The sequence below is a fragment of the Bombina bombina genome, chromosome 4, assembly GCF_027579735.1.
Source record: "Bombina bombina isolate aBomBom1 chromosome 4, aBomBom1.pri, whole genome shotgun sequence".
Lineage (NCBI taxonomy): Eukaryota > Metazoa > Chordata > Amphibia > Anura > Bombinatoridae > Bombina > Bombina bombina.
The window spans coordinates 1,002,827,039-1,002,848,468 of NC_069502.1; the positions used below are offsets into that span (position 1 = coordinate 1,002,827,039).

The window sequence follows — 21,430 nt, forward strand, 5'->3', positions numbered from 1 at the left end:
TGTTTCATATGTGTCCCTTTTTAAAGCGGCAATATGGTCAGCCTATATATATAGTAAACAAAGATACACAGGAGGGCACTCACAGGTCTTTTCAAAAGTACAAATTTTCTTTATTCGTATTCAATTAATTTACAAGTCGGCGTTTTGACTGATACAAACAGCCTTTTTAAAGACAATCTATAATTCAAACATGCAATATATTATTCCTAGGTGTAACACAGTACATATAGAAAACTTAAAAACAACAATTTCATAGTAATCCCACCACACCGTGATCAAAAGAACCCTTTAAAACAATATATTATCTTAATCTTTATTTATAACATTAAAACATGTGCACATAAAGTATAAACCGATTTGTGTCATCTTATCCAGCAGAGCTCGCAGCATATATATCCCATATGGTCTATTTACAAATGTGTGAAACAAAAATGGAGATGGAGCCACAATTTCATCAGAGGCTCAACTGAACCCTTTAGTATAAATTGTTGTTAACAGATCCCCCTGGAGATTATTATAGGTAGGGCGGTAACTTGCAAACACACTATGACAAGCTGTGTCGAATAAGGCAACACTGTTGCAAATGGCACAAAAAATATGATACAATGCTGCCTTCATAATATGTGTAAAAGTTATAACGTCCCCTGTCAAAAATATCCATAGTGCAACAACCCTGAATCAAACATCTCACAAACATATGTTAAACAGTACATTGCCATTTTAACAATTTAAACAAGTCCGGGTAGTATCTACCTTAACCAGCTTGTCTCTATACTCATATCCTGGATGGCGGCATAAGAAGCCGTATCGCTTACACGTTAAGGTAGATACTACCCAGACTTGGTTAAATTGTTAAAATGGCAATGTACTGTTTAACATATGTTTGTGAGATGTTTGATTCAGGGTTGTTGCACTATGGATATTTTCGACAGGGGGCATTATAACTTTTACACATATTATGAAGGCTGCATTGTATCATATTTTTGTGCCATTTGCAACAGAGTTGCGTTATTCGATAAAAAAGCTTGTCATAGTGTGTTTGCAAGTTACCGCCCTACCTATAATAATCTCCAGGGGGATCTGTTAACAACAATTTATACTAAAGGGTTCAGTTGAGCCTCTGATGAAATTGTGGCTCCATCTCCATTTTTGTTTCACACATTTGTAAATAGACCATATGGGATATATATACTGTGAGCTCTGCTGGATAAGTTGACACAAATCGGTTTATACTTTATGTGCACATGTTTTAATGTTATAAATAAAGATTAAGATAATATATTGTTTTAAAGGGTTCTTTTGATCACGGTGTGGTGGGATTACTATGAAATTGTTGTTTTTAAGTTTTCTATATGTACTGTGTTACACCTAGGAATAATATATTGCATGTATGAATATTGAATTATAGATTGTCTTGAAAAAGGCTGTTTGTATCACCTGAAACATCAACTTGTAAATTAATTAAATACGAATAAAGAAAATTTGTACTTTGGAAAAGACCTGTGAGTGCCCTCCTGTGTATCTTTTTCTATGTGGAATAATTGAGGAGTCACCTGGGAAATTCATCTAAAAGAGAGGAGTGAGTGCATGTTGTGCATGGATGATATATATATATATTATAACAAATGAAGTAATGCAGCCTCTATCCTCATTAACCATCACCAAATAAAGTGGAACTGTATGAGCAATGCACCCAATTTCATGTTGAGTGCTATAAAACTGAAACTCTAAAGAAAATTCACACATTATATGTATTTGTTGTTTTCACATTTATGTACAGAATATGTTTCTGTACCACAATAAATTGACTTATTTCCCTATACAGAGACTAAAACCTAACCTGGGATCTTTAAGGTCTTGACCCAGATATTCAAGGATTCAGCTTAACTAAAGCCTCAGATTTTGAAAGATTATGCTCACAATCACCCATCTGTATTTATTCTGTTATAGGTATGAAAAAGGGACATTCTAATGTAAAAATAAAATGCTCTGTTTTGTTCAATCATTTTATCTTTAAACAAATGTCCTCCCCTTTTATTACGTGTTAAATTTCTTCAAGTGGGTTAAACACAAAGAGCACGATTTATCAATTTGCAAGCGGACAGGATTCACATGTAGTGAACCTGTCTGTATCTTATCACAAATTGTGGGTCAAATATGTTCCCATTATTTATCATTGCACAAGGGACACTCATGCAATACCGCCCCCTACCCTCATGCAACCAATTGCGTGAGAGAAGGGCTTGTCAATCCCCCCCGTCAAATTAATCAGGGGTGATTTTCATTGGCCAACTCCAATTTGGCGGAGGGTTTATGAAGCAGTGGTTTAAACCACTGCTTCATAAATATAAATGTTTCATAAATATCAGTTGCAGGCTCAAACGATCTGGGCATTGACCCCATGATAAATCTTGCAGATATTAGTTTTTGCATTCTGGAAATGAACACAATCATTTTTTCAGATGAGGATAAGTGTAAAGTAAAGTCTGTTGATCAAACTGGTAGTAACTGATAGAAGTTAATAAAGGAACTGACTTCCAAAAGGTCTATGGAAAATAGAATGAAGATCACATACATACAGTGTATGGCAAAATGATGAAATATCATTGCAGTCTCTCACTGAAGAAATGCTCATAAAATATACAGCATTGGAGGGGATGAATCATATCTCTACTTGTACCCCACTCTAAACATGACTCTATTATCCACTCTCATGTAGCAACTTCCATCTCAACATTTTAATGTTTAATTTTAACTCTCCATCCTCTAAGTGCAATAGGCAATGAGTGGCATTTGTGACTACATTTCCATTTGCCCCTTCTTTGACACATTAGGTGAAACAAACATATTTGACCATAAACACTCACTGTGGCCACCTGGCCAAGGACAAACAAATCCTTTAAGGGGTGGGCCACACTAGTAGCCACATCCTTTGTAGATAAACATATCCACTACTTCTACAGTGACAGGTGTAAGTGCATTTTAAGCTGTCTAGATTGATGTTTAACTGATTATCACATTTGTGCTAACTATAAACTGATAAAGTCCAAATTATGTTTCTTAGTCAATTTGTCATTCATCACTCAAAGTAAAAATGTCAATCACTAAATATACAATTGAAACAATGTCTCAGCAGACAACATTTATTTGCATGCTGTAGGAAGAGTTGTATTACAAGTATTATATATTGCCCTGTGTGTTTATCTCATAGACACACATTTCAATAGTTACAAACATGCAATGCAATGGAACTATATATTTTAATAAGATGTGTACATGATGCACAAACACATAGCGATTTTCCAAAGCAATAATCCTATAATACTTTAGCCCAAAACATTAGGTAAACAGAAAAAAAATCATGATTGCTTAAAATAAATCTCATCACTTTCTGACATCCCAAAGCACATCATGCGATTATTTCCTGTTATCCAAAATATACACATCTGTTTAAAGCGCTTGTGACACCCATTATGACTCAGGTAGAGTTGCCCAGCCTGTGAGCCCACACCCACCGGCCTGTCCCATGCAAATGTAAGGTGTGAGGGCTGGAAATAGTCTTGTCCTGAATCAGACCATTAGACGTAGTGCGTAGGCTCAAAAGCAGCAAGTACCACAGCAGACCCCAACTCGTTATCTCTGCTAGTTCCACTATACAGTGCAACCAGCAGCTAGACTATACAGTGCAACCAGCAGCTCCCAGTAGCTCCACTGTACAGTGCAACCAGCAGCTCCCAGTAGCTCCACTATACAGTGCAACCAGCAGCTCCACTATACAGTGCAACCAGCAGCTCCACTATACAGTGCAACCAGCAGCTCCTCTATACAGTGCAACCAGCAGCTCCACTATACAGTGCAACCAGCAGCTCCACTATACAGTGCAACCAGCAGCTCCTCTATACAGAACCAGCAGCTCCACTATACAGAACCAGCAGCTCCACTATACAGTGCAACCAGCAGCTCCTCTATACAGAACCAGCAGCTCCTCTATACAGAACCAGCAGCTCCACTATACAGTGCAACCAGCAGCTCCTCTATACAGAACCAGCAGCTCCTCTATACAGAACCAGCAGCTCCACTATACAGTGCAACCAGCAGCTCCTCTATACAGTGCAACCAGCAGCTCCTCCTCCTCGAACACCCCCTTCTCCTTGGCTGCTGGAAAGCCTGTGCAATCTGCCAGGTCAGAGCAGATTTTCCTCTGCTTTGATCCCAGGCTGAGCCGGGCTCAGACCTGCCCTCCCTTCCCTTGCTGCAACCAGCACCAACACAACCTCCCCCGCCTCCTCCCTCCCGGGCTCCAGCTGATCCAGTCCCTTCTGCAACCCGCACAACTGCACACTTCTCTACAAGATGGCGGGGTCCCTCGTTGAAAGGGAAACCATGGTAAGTCCGACCATTGCTTATGGCATAGAATTGTATTGTAATGACACAAATAAATAATATCATGTGGGAGGGTATCTGTGGGCTAGAGATCTGATTTGCCAACCACTCTCTGTGCTTGTGGCCCTACTGATCCACTGTGCTGCCAGCATTTACCACGTCCGCACGAATACCTGTTAACCCTGGGAGAATTTCCCATTCCTATAGAGGTCCCTGGGGACACAAGGTGACAGCTTGGCACTTGGAATCCAGATTCATGCAGCTGTTAAGGGACAAAGTCAAAAGGATATATATATATAGACATATAAAATGTATGTATGTGTATATATATATATATATATATATAATCTTATTTTAGCGTATTTTATTAGGAGTGGTCTGCTATATAACACCAGTCACTACTTATGTGTTGAGAAATAAAGAAATATCAGGCACAAATAACTCCCCTTTTATGCTGCTTCCTGCAAAACATTGGGTTTGACTAAATATGCATGGGTGCTCCTGCCTTGCTAGAATTGTTATAGGTGGAAGGGCATCAGGGTGATAAGATTTTTTGCATTTATTAAAGTAACTGTCATAAGCATTTGCAACATACAGACACTTATCAAATGTATTAGACCAATTCATTATTCTCATGCAGTTTTTATTGACCAGTTTACTCAAACAAAACGCAGACGTTTAATGTTGTGCACTATGTTAACCCCATTTCTGCCAATGCTTTTTATAGTACTTCTATAATGGCAAATTCTAGAAGCACTTTGCTCTAAAAAACAGCTTTGTTTTTGACTAATGTGAGGGCTACTTTCATAGAATGAATGAGTTAATCTTTTTTTCTCTTTCTTCAAGATAATGTTTTAATCTACGTCCTTTTAATTGCTTGGAGCTATAGGGTAGCCTAGCTCATTTAAATTTCAAACTAACTAGACATATTTTTGGTGGTGTAATAATCCCCCCAGCATTTATTGTACATTATTAATGTACAGTTTGAGGGTATTCTGTAAATGATATTAATAAAACAGCAAGAATGTTTTTGTGTTTAAAAATAATAATAACATGGTAATAAAACTTATGGTGATACAATCACTAGATAAATTACCCATCTGAGTTTGTATGTTCTTCATACTATAGTTTACATTCATACATATATTTTGTACAGTAGATGGAGGCACTATTTCTTTATAACATAAGTATTAAATCCCAATACCAAGAGGGACTTCAGTTTTAACAATTTGCATTTTTTGCAATTTCAGAGTACAGTGACTATAACAACATGAAACAAGTGACATAATCATGTATTTTGTCTTTTTGTTCCTTATTTCTATGTGCAGAACATGTATAGTAAGAACTCCTTGCAACTTAGTTGTAAATTGCTGGCATTCCATTATGTTTGCTTTAAGGAAGTGCTAAAAAATAGAGTAACAACTACCTTTTTCCATAACTCGTTTTGTAACTACAGAATGATTAAATGGGTTCTCTAAACAGAGACCATTTGTATGAAAAACATAGAACCAGGAAATGTGAGGGAGGACTTTTTTTAATTAAAATAAACTAAAGGCTTGAAAAAAAAAAAAAGACTGATGTAAAAGCTAATTTATAGCCTACAATACTTCTCAGAACTAGTAGAAAGCCCTGCTTATACCTGCCTGTCTGCATATTTGTATTTCCAGAGTACTTGTGATAGCAAATAGCTGAGTAGCTGGTATGACTTCGCTGTGATTGGTTTAGATCAATATTATGCATTGATTGGTTAAACTTTAGGGATAGTATACAACAATTTTCACATAACTGCATGTAATAGACACCACTATAAAGAATAATATGCACAGATACTGATCTAAAAATCCTGCATAAAACCTTTTAAAAACCTATTTAGAAGCTCCCAGTTTAGCACTGTTGATGAGGTTTGGCTGGGACACCCAGTGAAAGGGGCAGGGAAATCAGGATGAGCGGACACTCCCCCCCCCCCTCCCCTGCATATAACAAGACTCATTAGACAAACAGGAGCAAGCTTGAATCTGTAGACATCAGTATACATCTAAAACTTTGGGAATGGTTTAGGAGTCTGAAAATCAGCACAATGTTATTTAAAAATAAGCAATACTATACATTGATACAAAAATGCTCTCAGATGGGCTATATAAGTGTATCATCTACAAAACATTTATGCAAAGAAAAAGCAACTGTACAATGTCCCTTTAATGTCTGAAATAGCTCTTTACTATTCACAAGTATCACCGATCTTGCAGTGTAGGGTAGCCAGCAAGCAGAGATCAGTGGGGGTCTCAGGCTGCAGGGTCCAAGTCAAAACTATCAGGGCATGTCTTCTGCTGGATCTCCCTCATTTATTACTCAGAGATGGAACATTCTCTGACATGATCCCTACTCTTAGTTACTGTCCCTGGTGGGTGATAGTTATCATAGCCACTCAGAGTGCTGGCATGTGGCCTTACATCAAGTGTGTGGCAGTGGTCATACACAAGAAACTTGTGATCACCTTTGAAAGAAGTATTTTTAAAATTCAAGCAAATTACATAAATGCTTCGAACTTTAAGGACCACTAAATACAGTACAGTAGAATTGAAAAATTGACAAATACACAATGCAAAGATAATGCAGTAGCACTTTCTTTTAATCTGAAATGAGCTGTAGAAAATCCCCAGAAAAAAAGGTTATTTATACAGTATCTGAAAAACTCATCCTATCTTCTTCAGCTGGCTCTTGTGTTAGAAAATATTTGATGATCTCACAAACACTTCTAACATAAGGGACATTAAACCCATTGAGATATTAATATAAAATGTTTCATTACCTGTAGTAAAACAACTTTGCAATATGCTTTAATTATTTATCCCCACCCCCCCTCCTTTCCTGTAATTTAATTTGGAATATTGTGAGCTTCTCAAATTTCTGTTAAAAGTGGAAGTGTAAATACAGCTCTATTCCACTCAGTCATTGGTTGTTGCACACTCTAGTAGGCCATTTATAACTGTCTCTAATTGGCCTTAGCAGAAAAAGAAACCTAAGTTACAATTACTGCTTTATGGCCATAACATTACCTTTATATTTTCAATATTGAAACAACTAATATAATTTGAAAAAGTACATGTAAATATTATTCTCAGGCTAATCTTTACTCTGAATACATCATTATATCAACCATGTTACATTTAAATGTTTAACTGGATTGTTGTACTAATCTGTCTGTGTCTGTTTAGTAGATTGTAACTTTCTCAACTGATAATCTCAGCCTGTTTTCTGTACTATGCAGTCTACAATGGTGACATGATTGACAACAGTTTTGCCTGACTCTCTTGCTCTTATATGAACTCTCTCACCTAAGGATGTAGTTCATTAAAGGAACATGTTAATGCATCTTTGTTTTAAATAGAAACATTTGGCAGTACAAATGTATCTAGTAAAAGCTATCCCAGCACAGGCTCACATTGAAATATCATACCTGCTCAGAGAGCTGGTGTTGTGTCGAAAATTTCAAGACGTTGAAAACTCCAATGACACATCTGATTGGTTGTGCATTCTGTCCCTCACTAAGACACGGGCCAATCAGATGGGCACTGTAATTCAGCTTTAGCGCCTATCTTCACTATCTATTTTTGTCTCCGTCTGGGGTGTTCAATGGGGGCGAAGCCACCCTTGTAAACTTCATCCGCCAAGGTTCACTTGGGGTGGATGCCAGAGGATCGGCGGGGCTCCCCCCTAACAGAGGCAAAAACAAATAGTGAAAATGGGAGAGTCACCGGAAGTGACGTAATTGGAGTTTTTGACGTCTTGGAGTTTTCGATAGAACACCAGCAGAATTGTGTATTGCAATAGCGATGAGTCTATTTGCACCATTAAAGATTTGTTTTTTAAGCAGACATGTTTTTAGTGTGAATATTGTCACTATTGTATGCCAAAGTCATGTATCTAGTTAAATCACTGTGATGTGTGTTTATATACTAGTACCTTACTGTTCAAATCTTAAAGAACTTGGATAATTTAGAAGTAAAAAAACGTTTTGTTTGTATTTGATGTATTGTACATTTCACTGGCTCATTGGTTCCATGCAATAAAGCAAGAAGTCATTTAAATCCCTGTACATGCTCTGTGATCCAGGATAAAAAAAAAATGCAGTGTGCTACACAGGACCTATTTAGTGGACACACCTGATTTAACTAACCACCCAGCTAACGTAAACAGTATGAAAATCCTTGGACTGTTGGATCATATACAGATATCCATATGGTACTAAAATACATTGTGCTCCCACATACAAAAAGTTTTTGGACCACCCTGCACCAAAACATAAGTTTATGCTCCTGCATGCCTGCTTTCATGTATTACATACTGCATCTTACTCAGGGCCTGATGATCTATAGCTTTCCTCTCTGGCAAGATTACTTAAAACCAGGGTGGATTTGATTTAAATCAAATTGAATTTAAATCATGATTTAAATCACTATTTAAATCACTAGTCAGTAAGACTGATTTAAATTATCGTTGTCATTTTTAGAGTAAAACGATATTAGCTTATTTTTTTCCAGTTATATCAGACCATTACTGATTTGGTTATATATGATTAGATATGCATAGATAGATCATTAAAATGAATGAAACTATTTGGAGGTGAACTATGTCCAGTTTAATTGGTTAATCATTCATATTTGATCAACTTTTTAACTGTACTTTATTAGAAGGAGAAAAATAATGATTACATTAATAATAACAATTTAAATAGTTTTATTTAAAGGGATACTTAACCCAATTTTTTTCTTTTATTATTCAGACTAGTCCTAAAGACCGTGTACATGGGTCAATTTTTTTAAATACAGTGGTTCCAAACCTTGCTCCCTCTCTCTCCCCCCTCTCTTTTGCGCTCTCCCTCTCTCCCCCCCCTCTTTTGCGCTCTCTCCCCCCTCTTGTGCTCTCTCTCTCCCCCCTCTTCTGCTCTCTCCCCCCCTCTTTTGCTCTCTCTCTTTCCCCCCTCTCTTTTGCTCTCTCTCTCTCTCCCCTCTCTTTTGCTCTCTCTCCCCCCTCTTTTGCTCTCTCTCTCTCCCCCTCTCTTTTGCTCACTCTCCCCCTCTCTTTTGCTCTCTCTCCCCCTCTCTTTTGCTCTCTCTCCCCCTCTCTTTTGCTCTCTCTCCCACTCTCTTTTGCTCTCTCTCTCCCCCCTCTTTTGCTCTCTCTCCCCTCTTTTGCTCTCTCTCTCTCTCTCTCTCTCTCTCTCTCTCTCTCTCTCTTTCTTCCCTCTCTTTTGCTCGCTTTCTCTCTTTCCCTCCTCTCTTTTGGTCTCTCCCCCTCTCTTTTGGTCTCTCTCTCCCCCCTCTGTTTTTCTCTCTCACTTGACGATGCCGCTGCCAGCATGCCTGCTCCCGTCAGCCACGCCCCTTCATGCGTGCTCCCGACTGACCACGCCCCCATCACGGCACGCCTGGCCATGCCCTCACAAGGCAGCTTCCACAGTGCGCACTCCTCTGCTGCTCAAGGTCAGGTATGTTTGTCCTCGTGCAGTGTCTACTGCGCATGACTGCATCTGACAAACATACCTGGCCTTTTATTATGCAGGATAGATCACTGGTTTTCAAACATCTGAACTAGAGCACAGGTGAAATAATCAGCTGATTAGTAAACGTGGGTATTTTACCTGCTCTCATCCAAGGTAATCCAGAAAACCTGACCTGTTGGGGAGGCCTGAGGAGAGGTTTGAAAACCAGTGAGATAGAGCATGACATTTTAAGCAACTTTTTAATTTACTCATATTAGCAATTTTTCTTTGTTCTTTTGCAGGAATCTAAGCTAAGGAGCCGGACCATTTTTGGTTCAGAACCCTGGATAGCGCTTGCTTATTGGTGGCTCCATTTAGCCACCAATCAGCAAGTGCAACCCAGGTGCTGAACAAAAAATGGGCTGGCCCCTAAGCTTACATTCTTGCTTTTCAAATAAAGATAGCAAGAAAGCGAAGAAAAATTGCTAATAGGAGTTTAGTATCCCTTTAAATAAAACTATTTCAATTGTTATTATTAATGTAATAATTGTTTTTCTCCTTCCAATAAAGTACAAATGAAAAGTTGATCAAATATGAATAATTAACCAATTATACTGGAGATAGTTCACCTCCAAATAATTTCATTCACTTCAATGATTTGAGTTTAGTATCCCTTTAAATAAAATAATAACATAATTTTTAATGCTTGCCCCTCCCTCCTCACACTTAGGTCCTTGTGCAGATCTATTCCACTCCAAACAATCTTCTATTCAGTGAGCTGCTTGAAATTTAGTATGGGTTGATTCTGTGTACATAGATTTGCAGGGGAGCAATGGCATTAAAGGGACAGTAAAGTTAAAATTAAACTTTCATGATTCAGAAAGAACATGCAATTTTTAAAAATTTTCCAGTTGACTTCTCTTACCTAATTTGCTTTATGGCATCCTGCAGCCTCCTCCTTTCAGGCAATGAAAAATTTTCATGCTTCAGCTATGCAATTTTAACCACTTCACATTGTTAGGAGTTCAATGCCTTCCAACCAGTGCTGGGTTTTAACGCCGTACCTTATATGGCGTCCTGCAGCCTCCTCCTTAGGGAGCGTGCCTAGCAGAGTAGGCAGTCCCCCATGATCCAATCCCAGCCTTGAAATTATGTGATCGCGTCAACGATCATGTGATTTCCTTTTTTAAGAAGATGTTTACGTTGGAACTGTGCTCTGATGTTAAACATTTGCCCCCTGCATAAAAGGGTTAAGATACTTTTCAGGTTTACCTCTATTATCAAGCTGTATTTGTTCTTTTGGTATCTTTTGTTGAAAAACATACCTAGGTAGGCTCATGTGCAGCAATGCACTACTGGGAACGAGCTGGTGATTGGTAGCTAAGCACATGTACATTTTTTTCATTGGCTTAACAGATGTGTTTAGTTTTTCAAATCATGGGAAGTTGGGAACTAAACTTCACATTTTCCTCCTGGCTCCTCTTCAAATATTCATAAAGTGACATAATGTTGTTTGTCTTCTACTGCAGGGCTCAACAAACCCAGGAGCCTGGGAGCCACTGGTTCCTAGAATTTTAGCCCTGGCTCCTAACTTTTTGGGTTATTCTCCATATATCTATAAACAAATCCAACTGTCTGGCTCCTAAAAAGCACTGTTCTACTGGTCCCCTGTACTAGTGATACTGGTCTAGTCTTATCTGTGGCATATCTGAATTTATATAAAATTTAGGAGCAATCTAAAATATTGTTGGGGTCATTGGGGAATATTTTTTAGTTAGATATAAGTAGAAGACCTAGAAGGTAGAAGTAACATTTTCATAGCTGTTGTGGCTATTTTGTCTCCTGGGATTTGTCAATCCCTATTCTACCTATTATACAATCCGTTCTCCTCTATAGAACACAATTATCATTGAACTGCTCTTGTGATTGTACAGTACATTCAAGAATACGGCTGTGCCAGGGTAAATAAAAAGACCCACAATAACACTGTCTATTCAAGCCTTACTCAATGTACTAAAAGTATTTTTGTTTCAGGGAATGGAGAACCACAGTGTATTGTTTGCTTTGTCGATGATTGCAGTTTTACATGCAGAAAGTTAAAACATTGTGGGGGTGATTAAGACTGTAATCCTAGTGTGACTACAATACAAGAGCATTATGTGATGGCTATTATTTGAGTGTGTTATATAGGGGAGGTCAGAAAGCTCCTATGTAGTGTTACCATCTCAGTGAGAACATCCAAAGGGAGCACAAACAGCTGGGGAACAGCTTACAGCGACACACTCTGATTGGTAAATACAGTATGACAGGATTCATATTGTGGCAATGAGCTGTTGCCTGTCAGGGAGAACCCACTGTTAACGAGCACATGTATAGCAGGGAGATCCCTTTGTCAGACGCACAGAATCCTGGGAATGCTTTCCACAGTGACATCACGTTTGGCTGTGTCAGTGGTGTTGCTGATATACTTTTTTTATTGGCATTTCCAATAAATTAAATTAAAGGAACATTAACATAATATATTCTCTCTCTCTCTCTCTCTCTCTCTCTCTCTCTTTCTCTCTCTCTATCTATCAGATAGATAGATAGATAGATAGATAGATAGATAGATAATCTAATAAAAGACATATAACGCAGCTGTTTGGCACCAGCATAATGTTGTTCATCTAGGCTGCACATATTTTATTTTTAATTGTAACTTTGTAGATAGCACATTTTGTTGTTTTTTGTATACTTACAAAAGCAGATTGGCCTGTAAAGACTTTACAAATTGTAAATGCATTGAGGGAATGCATTTAAATAATGGTTTCAGAGCAGGAGTTTAGCCATATGTTTAACCCCTTGACATTGGTTGAGTGTAAACATAGTGTAAAAATAAAATGCTCTAATTATATTCCTTTATTTTATTTTTTAACTCCTGCAAAAGGTAAAATTTGTGCTGCGGTGCCACCTAAGATGGATAATACAGTTGGTGAGCCAATCAGGAAGTAGGCATACTTATGTATTTTACAATCACTGGCCCTGTCCTTATCTGAAGCAGAATGGGGGTTGTAGCAATAGTGCAACTTTAAGAATGTGTTTAACCATTAGTAAGACCGGGTGGTCTTTAAAATCAACCAGGTGGTGTGCCCATTAAATAGGGATACATCCCTATTTGGATACAACTTGCTTAATCTTTCTGTTTTTCCTAACCCTACTTTGCAGTTGTTTGTAGATAATATATGTTCATTGTTTTCTGCAGTCTTCTTTAGTATCACAAAATAATCGCATGAAATAGTTTATGTGCTTAAAGAGATATGAAACCCAAACGTTTACTTTCATGGTTCAGATAGAGCATACGATATTAAATAACATTCTTAATAGCTGGCCCAATTTCTGGAGCTTTATATGCAGCAGTTTTTTCTTCAACACAGAATATCATGGGAACAAAAAAAAAATGATTAAAGAAGTAACTTGAGAACTTTTTTTAAATTGTATGCTCTGTCTGAATCACAAAAGATGTGGGTTTCATATTAATTTAACAGTATACTTAAAACCCCACCTGGAAATGAATAGCTAAATGCCAAACTTATGAAAAAAAGGCAAGGTAATATTCATTTTTTTATTTACAAATAAAACTTTATATATACAGTATATATATATATATGACACGTGCACGTGCAGAGAAAATTGTTAACACTAAAACGGTGATAACTTTTACTGGAAGCATTTTTGCCAATACATGTATATTGCATATATGTTTCTATTCAAATATATAATCTATCTATGTGCATTTAAATTTTAACCGGAATGTCACTTTAAGTCATCCATGTATTTTTATGCTTATTTAGAACAAAGTGCAACAGAATACACATTCAAGCAAATTGATGTACAGTTGTAATCAAATTTATTCATTCCCCATTGGTTTATTGTCAAAATTGACAGACTTTCAGCTGTTTGCAATAGAAACATAGATATTGACGGCAGATAAGAGCCATAGGCCCAGCAAGTCTGCCCGACCTTACCTAACAGTATAAACTTATCTAGTTCGTAGGATAGCCCTATGCTTGTCCCATGCATTTTTAAAGTACCCCACAGTGTTTGTTGCTACTACCTCTTGAGGAAGTTTATTCCATAAATCAATCACTCTTTCTGTAAAGAAGTGCTTCCTCAAATTACTCCTGAATCTACTACCCTTTAGCTTGAGCTCATGACCCCTTGTTCTTGAATTTTCAATTTTATGTAAAATACCCACAGCCTCAGTTTTACTAAACCCTTTAATGTACTTGAAAGTTGCTATCATATCACCTCTTTCCCTTCTCTCCTCTAAGCTATACATATTTAGGTCATTGAGCCTATCCTGGTAAGTTTTATTTTTTAGACCATGTACCATTTTGGTAGCCCTCCTTTGCACAGATTCAAGTTTGTTAATATCCTTCTGAAGATATGGCCTCCAGAACTGCACACAATACTCAAGATGAGGCCTAACTAATGATCTATAAAGTGGCATAAGAACCTTACTATTTCTGCTGCAAATACCTCTACCAATACATCCAAGCATTCTGCTAGCCTTACTCGCTGCATTACTACATTGTTTACTAAGTTTTAAATCATCTGAAATAATAATTCCCAAGTCCTGTTCCTCGTCTGTAACAGTCAGTAAAGTGTCATTGAGTCTGTAATTAACATTTGGATTTTTCTTCCCTAAATGCATTATTTTACACTTTGCTGTGTTAAACTTTAGATCCCAGTCGTTTGTCCAATCCTCCAATTGTTGTATATCACTTCTCATTTTGTCTACCCCCCCTGGAACATCCACTCTGTTGCAAATGTTTGTATCCTCTGCAAAGAGACATACTTTCCCCTGTAGCCCTTTGCTGATATCGCAGATAAATATGTTAAACAAAACAGGCCCCAGAACTGACCCCTGAGGAACACCACTAGTAACAGCCCCCTCTGCTGAATGAACTCCATTTACTAAGACACTTTGTTTTCTGTCCTTAAGCCAGCATTCCACCCAGTTCACAATTTTTGAATCTAGACCAAGGAGATATAGTTTGTGAATAAGTTTATTGTGTGGGACGGTGTCAAATACTTTGCTGAAATCTAGATATGCTACATCAACTGCTCCTCCCTTGTCTAATACTTTTGTTACATAATCAAAGAAGTCAATTAGATTAGTCTGACATGATCTCCCTGAAGTAAAACCATGCTGATTTTGGTCCTCTAAATTGTTTGACTTTATGTAAGTCATAATTCTTTCTTTTAAGAGGCTTTCCATTAATTTCCCTACTACTGAAGTTAAACTAACTGGCCTGTAGTTGCCAGATTCTTCTCTACTGCCCTTTTTATGAAGAGGTATTACATTTGCTATTCTCCAATCATCTGGGACAGCTCCTGTTAATAGTGACTGATTAAACAGATCAGTTAATGGGACAGTTAGCACTGATCGAAGTTCTTTTAAAACCCTTGGATGAATATTATCAGGACCCACTGCCTTTGTAACATTTATTTTTGATAATGCTAACAAAACCTCATCCTCTGTAAAAAGATTACTGTTAAGCTTGTTTCTATTTTGCGTAGCATCCCTTAATGTAGACATTGTATCTTCACAATCTTTAGTGAAAACAGAACAGAAGTAATCATTGAGACAGTCTGCAATCTGCTTATCTCCTTCTATTATTCTACCATCAACTGATTTCAATTTTACTATTCCTACCTTATTTTTTCTTCTTTCACTGATATATCTAAAGAATGTTTTGTCCCCATGTTTTACTGACTGTGCTATCTTCTCTTCTGCATGAGCTTTAACCTTCCTAATTAACTGCTTAGTCTTTTTTTGTTGGAGTCTCCATATTTTCCTATCATCATCTGCTTGTGTGTGTCTGTCATTTTTATAAGCTATCTTTTTTGTCTTTACAGCATGTGCTACTTCTTTGGAAAACCAAATTGGTTTCCGCTTTCTTTTACTTTTACAGACATGTCTAATACAGTGTGCGGTTACATCTAAAATGGCACCTTTCACAAATTCCCACTGTTCTTGAACCCCTGTAATAAGAGTTTTCCCCTTTAAATAGTTTTTTAGGTATTCTCCCATTAATGAAAAATCTGCCGTCCTAAAGTCTAAAACTTTTGTTTTAGTCTGGGTGGACAGTTCCTGAACATGAATACTAAACCAAACAGATTGATGATCACTGGATCCTAAGTTCTCACCTACAGACACATCTGAAACTGTATCACTGTTTGTAAGTATTAGGTCTAATATAGCTTCCTTACGAGTTGGTTCCTTGACTAATTGTTCAAGTGATTCCCCTAGCAGAGATTCAAGAATATACCTGCTTCTAGCCGATCTAGCAGAAGGAATCTTCCAGTCTATATCTGGCAAATTAAAGTCCCCCAGTACTATAACCTTACCCTTCATGGTCATTTTGGTTATTTCATCTAATAACAGATTGTCCAGTTTTTCATCCTGCAATGGAGGCCTATATACAACCCCTATTCTAAAAACATTTTTATCTCCAATTTCCAAAGTCACCCAAATACTTTCCACCTCATCATTTGTTCCTACAATTTCAGTAACCTTTATATTTTCATTTACATACAAAGCAACTCCTCCACCTTTCTTTCCTACTCTGTTCTTTTTAAATAACCTGTATCCAGGTATGACTATGTCCCAGTCATGCAAATCATTGTACCATGTTTCTGTTATAGCTACTAAATCCAGGTTGTCCCTAGTCATTATTGAAATGAGTTCAGGTAATTTATTTCCTAAGCTGCGAGCATTTGTGCTCATGGCACGAAGAATTTTTCTACTAGAATTTCTAGAATTGTTACTTGGACTAACAGTTTTGGCATGCTGTGGGGGGCAGGTGGATATATTAATGCTACCCCCCTTTATTATTATTATTTATGAACAAATAACAGCAGTTGCAATAGCTCAACAGAACGAATGCTTTAAGTGGTTTTCCCAAATTCAACTGAAAATGCAACTTTTAATACATTTTGCATTCTCAAAATGATTCACCCCCTGAATAGAATACCTCACAACAGCACAAGTATGCAAAACAGGTGTTGTCTTAAAGGGACATTAAACCCCCCAAAAAAATCTTTCATGATTCAGACAGAGAATACAATTCTAAACAACATTCTAAGTTACTTATATGTTCTAATTTGCTTCATTCTTTAGATATCCTTTGTTAAAGAAATAGCAATGCATACGGGTGAGCCAATCACATGAGGCATCTATGTGCAGCCACCAATCAGAAGCTACTGAGCCTATCTATGCTTTTCAGGAAAGAATATCAAGAGAATGAAGCAAATTTGATAATAAAAGTAAATTAGAAAGTTGTATAAAATGGTATTCTCTATCTGAATCATGAAAGAAAAAAAATGGGTTTATTGTCCCTTTAAGCATACCTGATGCTTCATTAGTTGCACCAGCTGTGTGTGAGCTAGAACACATGAAATACCTGAATTGTCTTGGGGTTTGTTTAGTGTCATGTTTGACTGTATGTTAGAAATATGGTTAAGTCAAAAGAATGGTCCAAAAAGTTAAGAGAAGAGATCATCGCCCTTCACAAACAAGGAATAGGATACAAAAAGATAGCGAAGTCACTTAATGTTCCAAGAGACACTGTTGGAAGCATAGTTCGCAAGTTCAAAGTTAAAGGAACAGTGCGTACACTACCTGGACGGGGCAGAAAAAGAAAGATATCAACGGTTGCAACCAGATTTCTGAGAAGGCAGGTTGAGAAAAACCCTCAAGTGACTTCAAAAGACCTGCAGCAAGACTTGGTGGCAACAGGCACTGAGGTTTCAGTTTGCACATTAAGGCACATACTAAACGCAAAAGGTTTCCATGACAGAACTCAAAGACGTACACCACAACTGACCCAAAATCACAAGAAAAGTAGGCTACAATGTGCTCAAAATCATATAAATAAGCCACAAAACTGGAACTTTTTGGCCTGATGGATCAGGAGAAAGAAGAATGAAGCATACACTGAAAAGAACACTGCCTACAATTAAGCATGGTGGTGGCTCAGTGATGCTCTGGGGCTGCTTTGCTTCCTCTGGCACTGGAAACCTGCAGCATGCGGAAGGCAAGATGGATTCATTGAAGTATCAGGAAATCCTAGGAGAAAACGTCATGCTGTTTGTGAGGAAGCTGATGCTTGGGAGTCATTGGACCTTCCAACAGGACAATTATCCCAAGCATACCTCAAATTCTACCAAGGCTTGGTTGCAGAAGTAATCCTGTAAGAGTCTACAGTGACTGACTTGAACTCCATAAAAGAATCTCTGGTGGGATTTGAAGAAGGTGGTTGCAGCACGCAAACCCAAGAATATTACTGAACTGGAGGCCATTGCTCATGAGGAATGAGCTCATGAGGAACGGGCTAAGATTCCTCAGGAATGCTGCCAGAAGCTGGTATCTGGCTATGCATCTCCTTTTCAGCAGGTTATGACAGCAAAATGGTGCTCTACTAAGTACTAAAGATGCTTGCCATGAAGGGGTTGAATAATTTTGAGACTGCAGAATTCATTAAAAGTTGCATTTTCAGTTGAATTTGGGGAAACCACTCGAAGCATTTGTTGTGTTTTAGCTATTTCAATTGCTTTTGTTTGATTTTTTTCATTGCAAAAAGCTGAAAGTCTGTACATTTTGACAATAAACCTAATTTGCAATGGGGGTTGGATACTCTTGATTACAACTGTATATTTAACTCTTAGTGGACGTACATGACTGCAGTCAAAATCAAGCAAAATCTTGTATATTTGCTTGAAAACCCTACAAACTGATGCATCTTTGCTTGTCATTTGATCAGATTTATCAAAAAATATGTTATAAAATGATGTGAAATTTCTCCCTTTATGTTTCTGTTATATTCAATTGTTGGTGTTGGGTGCTCAGACTAAGAACTAGTGTCAGCAAACAAATGTAGATACTTTTTTAGTGGGATCTGACAAATACTCAGAAATATCTCTGATATTGGGAGAATATCAGAATTGGGGTAGCATTGTGAGCTGAAAAGGTCTGATAATAGCACACGCCACACACTCCTCTAGCACAGAAAATACACAGAAATTTCACAATATACCCATACAATACACTTGTTAATTGAACAGCAATTTCACAATATACCCATACAATACACTTGTTAATTGAACAGCAATTTCACAATATACCCATACAATACACTTGTTAATTGAACAGCAATTTCACAATATACCCATACAATACACTTGTTAATTGAACAGCAATTTCACAATATACCCATACAATACACTTGTTAATTGAACAGCAATTTCACAATATACCCATACAATACACTTGATGGGGGCATGAAAAATGCAAGAATGTATTGTTCCAGGCAAAAATTTACACACTTATGTGACAATATACCCCTGTTACATCTGCTGCTTTGCATGATTTTGAATAGTGGGTGCCCGCATTTCATGCACATATGAAAGTGTTCTAGAATCATTTTAAAGGGACGGTATACACAAATTTCCATATAAATGCATATAATAGATACTACTATAAAGAAGAATATGCAAAGATACTGATCTAAAAATCCAGTATAAAACCTTTTAAAAAAAGAGGTTAGGCTGAGACACTTTTTGAAAGGGTCTGAGACAGCAGTAAGGGCAGACACCTTTTAAAAAACATTCTTAGAAGCTCCCAGTTTAGCACTGTTGATGAGTTTAGACTGGGACACCCATTGAAAGTGTCTGAGAAAGCAGTAAGAGCAGACACCACCCCCAGAAAAGACCCATTAAACAAACAGAAGAAAGCAGGAATATATAGACTTCAGTCTACGTCTGATACTTTGTGGTTTGGTTAGGAGTATGAAAATCAGCACAATGTTATTAAAAAATAAGCAAAACATTGTTACAAAAACACTCCTAGATGGACTATATAAATGTATCATCTACAAAACATTTATGCAAAGAAAACTCTAGTGTAAAATGTCCCTTTAAATGAGATGAAAACACATTGATGATAGGTCAACTTCCAAATGTGGCTCTTCTATTTTCATCGAGATAAATTATATCATGGGGTGGTGGAGACTTGTAGTTTCAGGGCAAAGTGTACCCTAAGCATAATCAGTACTTGTTGTGGTATCACAGAAGACAACTAGTAGATTACATGAGTTTAACCTTCCAGGGATAGCGTCAAGGAGATTAAGACCGCAGGAGTCAACCAAAAGCAGACAGTTTTCAACATGATCCGAGCAGGTGTCTGACACATCAGTCTGCAGATCTTTATTCAAAGTATTTGTGTATATATACACGGGTATATATGGGCTATGGCGCCTAGTTAGTGTTTTATTGTACATAGTTGCTGCTTTGTGAACTCATGTAATCTATTTTCTCTGGGATAACTAAGCTTGATGTTAACATGGAAACGCCCCAATCATAACCACTTGACATAAAAAGCTTCTACGGGTCTCTTTGTGTGCTGTTCTTAGTTGTATTCTGAAAATGGAAAGTAATTATTTATGTCTCAATCTAAAGAATGCTAAAATATATCTTTAGCCCCTTATACTTCCGTTGTCCAATTACAATGTTGAAGCTACAACTTCCCTAACCCTTTATGCATTAGGATTGCTTACAGCGCAGCCCCCTGTGGCAGTCAAGGAGTAAAGTGAACAGTGTAATTCAGAAACAAGCTGGGCTTGTTTTGAAGAGGTTTTAAAAAGTGTCTACATTGTAGTGGACATTTCTCAAACTTAATTCTACATGGTCAGTGTTTGTAAAGGGAACTCTTGCATTTGTGTAATAATTGTGCTTTGTCTCACGCTCCCTAGAGAAACCAAAAAGTAAAAATCTGTAACCTAGGTTATGAAAAATCTGCTGTAAATGGAATAAACAAGCTATTTGATTTGCAGCATTTGCAGGTTTAAGGATTTGCTTTTTGGCCCCTCTAGGGAGTGTGGAACAAAGCACAATTATTATACTATGTACATATGTCAACCCTGATTTGCTCATAGGCCTTGTTCAGCTCCAGACCAGTAGTGTCTTGCTGATCCAGAGAATGTGCAGCAACCAATCAGCAGCTAGCTGTCATTAATACACCGCTGCTTCTGAGCCTACCTAGCTATGCTTTTCAACACCGGATACAAAGAATTAAATACATTTGATAATGAAGTACATTGGGAAGTTTCTTAGATTTCAGATAATCCCTTTGAAAGTCATGGTCAATTTAAATAAAAAGGTAGGAAATCCTATAAGCTTAATATTTTATTGTTTTTAATGTTTTTCTTATTTGTTTCTATGATGGTCGAGCATGATTTTAAAATATTTAGTTGGAAAATTATATAACATTTATTTCTTTAAACTTTTTTGTTACTTTGCTTTTTATCTTCCCTTTAAGCAGTAACCAGAGATATGTTATGTTTGCTTTTTCTAGCAGCTGAATGACAGGCGTCTGAGCAGTCCTTTAGGATCACCGGTCGAAGTCTATTTTCCACGCCTGGTAAGTAAATCATCATTAATTCTATCTAGTAGTATCGTAATAAATTTAGTGTCGGCTCATCTTGAAAAAATAAAAACTGTGAAGCATTTATAATCATACTATGC

At 37.3% G+C, this 21,430-nt stretch overlaps 1 protein-coding gene across 1 annotated transcript in view; it reads left to right on the forward strand.

Moving 5' to 3' along the window:
- The first annotated feature begins 4,146 nt into the window (after positions 1-4,146).
- LGALSL (galectin like) overlaps positions 4,147-21,430 on the forward strand; it is a 66,950-nt gene continuing 49,666 nt past the window's right edge. The window contains exons 1-2 of the mRNA XM_053712081.1: positions 4,147-4,386; positions 21,261-21,326. Of these exons, the coding sequence (XP_053568056.1) occupies positions 4,354-4,386; positions 21,261-21,326 (99 nt within the window). The 5' untranslated portion in view covers positions 4,147-4,353. The remainder of the gene's footprint in view (positions 4,387-21,260; positions 21,327-21,430) is intronic.